Genomic DNA, 8,609 nt, shown 5'->3' with positions numbered 1-8,609 from the left:
CGCTTTCCACTGATCCTACCACTACTACGGCAGCTACCACTTCAACTGAACCAAGTACCCCAACAACTGAAGGGACTTCTACTGAGATTACAACAACAGAATCAATGACCACAACAGCCAGCACATCAACTGAACTCACTAGTACAACAGCAGAAGGCACTTCAACTGAGGCTACAACCACAGCAGCCACCAGTTCTGCTCCCACTGAATCTACAACTGCGATGGTGCCCACCACTTCAACTGAACTGACCTCCGCATCTCCAGGCAGTTCTACAGAGGCTGTGACTACTACAGGCAGCCCTTCTACTGAATCAACCACTACACCATCTACTAGCACTTCTTCTGAGGCTCCAACCACAGCATCCATCATTCCAACTACCATTGAACCTATAACCACTGTTGGCAGCACTTCAGCTGAAACAACCAGTGCTGCTACAAGCAGTTCTTCTGAGGCTACAACCACAGCAACTACCACAGCTGTTTCCACTGTGTCTACTACCACAACAGCAGCTACCACTTCAATTGAAGTGAGTACTTCAACAACTGCAGGGACTTCTACTGAGGTTACAACAATAGAATCTATGACCACAGCAGCCAGCACTTCAACTGAATTCAGTACAACAACTGTAGGCACTTCAGCTTAGGCTACAAACCCAACAGCCAACAGATCTGCTTCCACTTAATCTGCAAGCACAATGGCAGCTTCCACTGCAACTGAACTGACCTTTTTATCTCCAGGCCATTCTACTGAGGCTATGACCATGATATGCACCACTTCTACTGAACTAATGACTATACCAACTACTAGCATTTCTTCTGATGCACCAAGTACAGCAACCCTCCCCCCTAACCCCACTGAATCTAAAACCACTCTAGCAACCTCCACTTCAAGAGAAGTGACCTCAATATCTCCAGACATATCTACTGAGGCTTGAACACAATAGATAATACTTCTACTGAATGAACCTCTACAGCAACTAACTTGCACTGCCTCTGAGGCTCCTACCACAGCAGCCACTACTGCTGCTCCAACTGAATCTCTAACTCTTATCACTTCCACTGAACCAACCCCTCAGGAACTCCAGACACTTTCTATTAGGCTGAAACCACAGTGGCCATATCTAGTACTTCCACTGATCTACATAACCAGCACTTCAACTGAACCAATTACCACACAACTACTTTTGTTTTCATTGAGGCTAAAGCCGCAATGTTTATCACCACCACTTTTGCTGAACCAACGACTACTCCTTCAATCACAACCTCTACAGAAACAACTACTTCAACAACTGAAGGCACTTCCACTGAGGCTACAACCACAGCAGCTACCAGTTTTGTTCCCACTGAATCTACAAGCACAATGGTATCCATCACTTTAAATGGTCTGAGTACCTCAATAACTGTAGGTAGTTTCACTGAAGCTACAACCACAGAAACTGCAATAACAATAAGCAGTACCTCAATGTAACCAACTACCACAAGAACTGTAGGCACTTTTACTGAGGCTACAACCACAGCAGCACTGTTACTACTTCCACTGAGTCTACAACCACGCAGTGAATGCTTCGTCTGAACCATCCATCACAATAGCTACAAGTTTTTCCATTGAGACTTCAGCCACTATGATTAACACCACTGGTTATACTGAGCCAATCATGACTACAGCAATCATAACTTCAACTGAAATGATTACTACCACAACTGAAGGCACTTCAACTAAGGCTACAACCACAGCAGCCACTAGTTCTGCTTCCACTGAATCTACATATACAATGGTAGCCACTACTTCCACTGAACTCTCCTCAGCAACCCCAGGCGTTCCATTGAGTTTAAATACAGACTATATGACCACAACCATCAGTACTTCAACTGAGTTAAGCACCACAACAACTGTAGGTAGGTCCACTGAGGCCACAACTACAGAATCTATGACCACATCAGCCAGCACCTCCTTTGAACCACTTACTACAACTGAAGGTACTTCTACTGAAGCTACAACCACATCATTCACCACTATTGCTCCCACTGAATCTACAACTACAGTGGCAGCCACCACTTCAAGTGAACTGACAGCATTCAGTTCCACTCCTGCTATGACCTCAACAACCAACTTTTATAGAGTCAGCCACCACAACAACTTTAGACACTCCCACTGAGGTGACAAGCACAGAAGTCACCTCTCATACTTCCACCAAATCTACAACTGCCAACACTTTAATTGAATGAACTACCACAACAACTACAAGCACTTCCACCGAGACTATTACCACAGTAAATGCCATGACTGCCTCCACTGAATCTACAACCACAACACCCTCCACTTGAACTGAAATGCTTGCCTAAGCAACTGCAGTTGCTTCAACTGCAGCTCTAATTACAGCAACTACTACTCTCGCTCGAACTGAATTGTCAACCACAACAGCCAACACTTCAAATGAACCAACCAGCACAAGTACCGGCACCTCCACCAAGACTCAAACCGCAGCCAGCCTTCACAACTGCTTCAACTTTACTCACCACTATAACAGCAGCCAACACTTCAACTAAGCCCCCCCACCCCGATAACTACAAGCACTTCTACTAGGCTACAACCACAGCAGCAACCACAACTACTTCCTCTGAATATGCAACTACAATGGCTGCAACAACTTCAACTGAACTAAATTAACTACTTCACCAAGTGCAGGCAGTTCCACTGAGGCTACAACCACAGCAGCCACCTCTATTACTTCCATTGTATCTACAACCATGTTATCTAACACTTCATTCTAACTAACTACCACAACAACTACAGAGACTTCCACTGAGGTCCAATAACAGCAGCCATTATGTCTTCCTTCCACTGTATTTTTTTTTTAACCACAATATCTTGCACTTCAACTGAACAAACCACATCAACAACTGCAGGCACTTCTGAACCTACTATCAGAATAACCACCACTGCCATTCCTAGTGAACCTATAATCATATAGCTGCTACCAATAGCAACTACCACAGATATTTCCATTTAAGGGACCACCAAAACAATCACCATTTCTGCTTCCATCAAACCAGCCACTCCAACAACAGCAGCCCTACAAATGAACCAATTACCTCTACAACTGCAGGCACATCCACTGAGGCTATCACCACATTGGACACCACTATTACTCCCACTGTACTATAACCACAACATCTGTTACCACTACAACTAAAGTGACTACCACAACTGAAGGCACCTCCAGAATCTACAACCACAACAGCATCCATCACCACAATTCATTGCACTTCCACTGAGGCCACAACTTCCATGGTCACCACTACTGCTTCTACAGAACTCCTTTCTTTTTTTTGGGGGGGGGAAGGTTTTTGCTATAGGGGGCGTGCGTTCGCCAGAAAGACAGAGAGAGACAGAGAGACAGAAAGTGAGAAATCACCCCCCAGGGGGATGGCCACACCACAGTCCCTTCTCCTCCATTCTCCTCTTGGGATCCTAGGCACGCACGCACACACACCCAGCATGAGTTTAAGCTGCTGGGTCCGGGACTCGAACCACAGTCGGCTACGTGGGAGTCCAGCGACATAGTCATTATGCTAACTACTGGTCCCTACAGAACTCACTTCTAAAAATGTGGCCAGAATGCCAATTTTACTGACTCCTAAAGCAACTTCAGGCACTTCCAGTGAACCTAAAAGCATAACAGCTTCCACTACTATTATCACTGTATCTATAGTCATAATTGTGGTCACCACATGAACTGAAACAACTACTACATTATATATAGGCACTTCCATTGAAATTACAAGCACAACAGTCTCTGCTACTGCTTCTACTAAACATACCACTATAACAGCAGCCAGTTCTGCAACATAACTATCACAGATGCAAATACTTCCACTGAATCTGTAAGCTTTTGCTTTGTCACTAATGCTTCTACTGAATCTACAACCACAACAGCAGACACCGCTTCAATTGATGTGACTACTACAACTCCAAGTACATCTACTGAGTCTATAACCACAACAATCAACACTACTGCTTCTACTGATCCCACTACTTCAATAATAACCAATACTGCAGCTGAATAGACTACCACAGCAGCTTTTGAAACTTCTGAACATTCAAGCAGAGGCTACTATTATAGCTTCTTTTTACAATTTCTTTAAAATTTTTTTCTTATTATATTTATTTATAAATTCAATCACTATACATTATTTAAATTGTAGAGACTTTACCCAACATGATATACATCTCAGTCCAGTTGAGAATACTATACACATCCTCATCAACAGATAATAAACCTTATCTTTGTCCCACAAATATCTTACCTTCCATTTTTTTCCTCCAAATGATCTTTCCTGCACTCTTCCCCTCCCACACTCTCCTTCCACTTTGTATCTAGTGTCCATAACAATTTTCAATGCTTTTATGTCCTTCAGTCTTTCAGTCTCTACCATAGAGTGTGGACAGTCGGTGTATGTTAAGTGGAGATATACAATGTCTCTGTTTCAAAGCCTAACTTGCTTCACTCAGCAATAAATCTTCCATTTTTGTCCACTTTCTATCAAATACCAGGGCCTCGTTGTTTTTTATGGCTGAATAATATTCCGTGGAATATATGTGCCACCCTTTTTCAACCCATTCATAGATCTGTGGACATTTGGGCTGGTTCCATATCTTGACAATCATGAATAGTGCTGCAATAAATATAGTTGTGCAAGCACTTTTCTGACTGATTGTTCTCCTGTCCTTTGGGGATACCCAGGAGTGGAATTGCTGGATCATAGTTATTGTATTTGTAGATCTTTGGGGAACTTTCTATTGTTATTGTTCTCCACAGTGGCTGGACCAGTTTACATTCCCACTAGCATTCACCACATCCCTGCCAGCCCTTATCATTTTTTGTTTGTTTAATCTTCGTCATTCTGACTGAAGTTAGGTGGTATTTCATTGTGGGTTTAATCTGCATCTCCCTTACAATGAAGGATGCTGAGCATTTTTTTTTTTCATATGCTTTTTGGCTGTCCGTATGTCTTCCTTAGAGAGTTGTTTATTCAGCTAATCTTCCCATCTTTTAATTGAGTTCATCATTTTCTTCCAGGTAAGCCGCTTGAGTTCTCTGTGTATTCTGGTTATCAGCCCCTTACCTGAGACACAGTTAACAAATATTCTCTCCCATTTCAAGGGTTGTCAGTTCACACTATTTATGTTGTCCTTTGCTGTGCAGAAACTCCTTAATCTGATGCAATCCCACCTGTCTATTTTGGGGATTATTTCCTGTGCTTTCGGTATTATAGCTTCTTCTGAATTGGCAACCATAACAGAAGGCAACACGTCAGCTAAAGTGACCTCCACAACAACTTCAGGCATTTTACTGAGTCTGCAACTGCAACAATCACAACTACTGCTTCTACCGAATTCACCTCTCTATTAACAACCAACCTTGCAGCTGAATCAACTACCATAGCAAATGCTAGAATTTCTATTCATTGTATTGATACAAGCACAACAGCTACCACTACTGCTTCCACTGAAGCTACAATCACACCAGCAGCCAGCTATTCAACTGAAGCACTTCTACTGAACCATGCCCATCACTATTGCTTCTAATGGATCTACAACCACAGCAGCAACTGAGACTGCACTATAAGCAACAAGCACTATGTGGGCAGTTCTGCTTCAATTACTACAAGTCTGTCACCAATTCAACTGAACTGACTCTACAATTGCTAGCACTTACATGGAGGCTATAATTGCAATGGCCCCTATTTCCATTTCTATGGAATCATAACCACAATAGCTACTACCAATTTAAGTGGCCTGGTTGCCACAATAACCAGTTATGAGCTTCATTATGACTATATCCAAATTGGTTACCACTGTAATTTAAACTAAATCTGGTAAAACAGAAATATCCAATATTTTAATTGCAATTACTATTACGATGATCACGGCAAGCATTTCAACCAGTTTGTAACTACAACTACCAAGAATATTGCTTCAATAGGCTGAATCACAAGAATAGCAACCATTCCTTCAGTTTAATCATGAGCCATACAACCAGTTATAGCACATCAACTGAATTTATCAGTATTAACGACATGTACCTCTTTTTAACTGAGTCTGTAGGTACAAAAAGTAGTACTATCAGTTAAGCAAACTAATTACCACAACAGCAACCACTATTTTAACTGAAATTACTACTACCACAAATACTGGTATTGCTTCATCTGCATCTGCCAATCCAATTGTGAGCACCATCTTTTTATCTGAATTTAGCACCATAATGCTAAGCATTGCTTCTTTTGTTGGATATATTACCATAACTGCAGTTATCTTTCAGTTGAGCCCACAGCCATGACTGTAAGGTTCATATTAATTGAGTCTATACTCATCATTTACTGAATTTCCTGTTTTAGAACTATAATAACAGGGGACCAGCAGTTAGTGTAATGGCTATGTCGCTGGACTCCCATGTAGCCAACCGCATTTGAGTCCTGGACCTGGTGGCTTAAACTCACGCCGGGCGCATGTGCGTGTGTGCCCAAGATCCCAAGAGGAGAGGAGGAGAAGGGATTGCGGTGTGGCCATCCCCCCTGGGGGTGATTTCTCGCTTTTTGTCTCTCTGTCCTCTCTGTCTTTCTGGTGAGCACACATGCCCTATGGCAAAAACCTCTCTAAAAAAGAAAAAAAAAAGAATTATAATAACAGTTCAACTCATTTTTACCTATAATGGCCACAACTCTCACTTCAGCTAAAGCTACAACTACATAAACTATCTAAAAACTTTAAAAATTTTAACTCAAGTAGTTTCAAATTCATCTATGTATTATTACTACTTAACAGAATTTTTGGACACTACTATCTGCTTGTCTACTGAAATTATGCACCCTCTCCAAAGTTACCTCAGTGACCGAATCTATTATGTTTTCTGACACAGCTAAAACATCATTTTAAAATTTCATTTCTACCACCTCAACGAAAAATAAAATCAATGTTTACTACTAACTCAAGTGGCTCTCTAATCACAACATCACAACTAAATTTATAATCTACATAAATATCAGTACTTGTTCATATAAAATGCAGCCACAACTTCTGTCTACATAATCTACTATCCCAATACTTCTAGCTCTTCCATGGTCCTTTCAAATGAAATTATATGTGACATAACAGACATAATGTATCACATAATGTCTACTAAATTTTATAACAGGAACCACCACATCAGTTTATCCTACAGTGACACTACTCTACTGCAACACTGTATCTGTAACACCACCATTTCCACTATACCCATTACAGCAGATAAAACTTTCAATATTCTATCAGTGGAATCTATAAGCACTACTTCTATTGATATTATTCAAAACCATCCACTACTTATTTATAAAGCAAAAGCTATCACAATTTCTAATAAATCTACTTGGTCATTGGAAAAGTCATGACATATTTTTCTGTTTTTTTTTTTTAATGCAAAAATGCATTATGACTTCTGATTATTCAGTAATAAGTCATACCATCACTTTTCCCTAACAAAAATGGCAACTTCACAATAACATCTTCCATTGCAACTATTCTTTTGATACCTAAAAATAAAATCTTAACATCATCTTTCCCATACCAGAACCTGTATCTCTCTTGGGACCATGGGTAATCTGTAGCTAATGTCACTACAAACATATAAGCCAATGACCACTAAACTAACCACTGCAGAACAAGACTTACTTAATGACCAGTTCACCTATCACCATAGTGATGATACATTTCACCCCCTAAACTACACTTAGAATTAAAAATACTACTTACTGGGACCAACAGTTAATGTAATGGTTATGTCGCTGGACTCCCACGTAGTCGACCGTGGTTCAAGTCCCGGACCTGGTGGCTTAAACTCACACTGGGCGCCTGTGCGTGCATGCCCAAGATCCCGAAAGGAGAATGGAGGAGAAGAATTGCAGCATGGTCATCCCCCCTGGGGGGTGATTTCTCACTTTCTGTCTCTCTGTCTCTCTCTGTCTGTCTGGCGAGCACACGTGCCCTATAGCAAAAACCTCTCAAAAAAAAAAAAAAAAGAAAAAATACTACTTACTAGACCTGAACAGTCAATGTGAAGTTCCCTTAATATTTTTGTGAAGGTTTAGGTAACACAATTTTTATTTCAATAAATCCAATTTATTTATTTATGTCAGATACCAATTATAATTAAATAAATAAACTACCAATGTGAATACAGTATTTTATTATTCCAACATTTTAGCATTTAATGTATAAATTTTATATGTAATAGGAAAAGGACACTCTAAATTGCATGGGTATGTTAAACATATTTATAGAGTAATGCATTTCATTTTCAAATTGTGTAAAATGATTTCCATTACAACATTTTCTCTTTAAATGTTTTGTTATTTTAGTAATATTTATTAATGTGTCTCATTTTTATCAGCTTTAAAGTTCATTTTCTGCTGTTTTTGCAATAATCTTATAAAGTCACTCAAGTACTTTGAGTAAACATTTATTATGTGCCTATCTGCTGATATACTAAAGAAAATTCAGAAAAAGAAAACTTACAAATTTGGGGTCTCTTACTTAGAATTCTTGATAATTTAGCAAGTTAAAATTAAAGACT

At 40.1% G+C, this 8,609-nt stretch overlaps 1 protein-coding gene across 1 annotated transcript; it reads left to right on the top strand.

Moving 5' to 3' along the window:
- The first annotated feature begins 25 nt into the window (after nucleotides 1–25).
- On the top strand, nucleotides 26–653 carry LOC106734355 (cell wall protein DAN4-like). The gene has a single exon (XM_027769941.1). The coding sequence runs from the start codon at nucleotides 105–107 to the stop codon at nucleotides 642–644; it is 540 nt and encodes a 179-aa protein (XP_027625742.1). The 5' UTR covers nucleotides 26–104; the 3' UTR covers nucleotides 645–653.
- The last annotated feature ends 7,956 nt before the right edge of the window (nucleotides 654–8,609 follow it).

This window comes from Tupaia chinensis, unplaced genomic scaffold (genome assembly GCF_000334495.1).
Source record: "Tupaia chinensis unplaced genomic scaffold, TupChi_1.0 Scaffold000098_2, whole genome shotgun sequence".
Taxonomy (NCBI): Eukaryota; Metazoa; Chordata; class Mammalia; order Scandentia; family Tupaiidae; genus Tupaia; species Tupaia belangeri.
Note: the sequence above shows the minus strand (reverse complement) of the source record. Positions and strands in the feature narration are given on the sequence as shown.

Bases quoted from the DNA above. Each gene is read 5' to 3' on its own strand.
- LOC106734355 (XM_027769941.1), top strand. From the start codon at position 105: ATGACCACAACAGCCAGCACATCAACTGAACTCACTAGTACAACAGCA.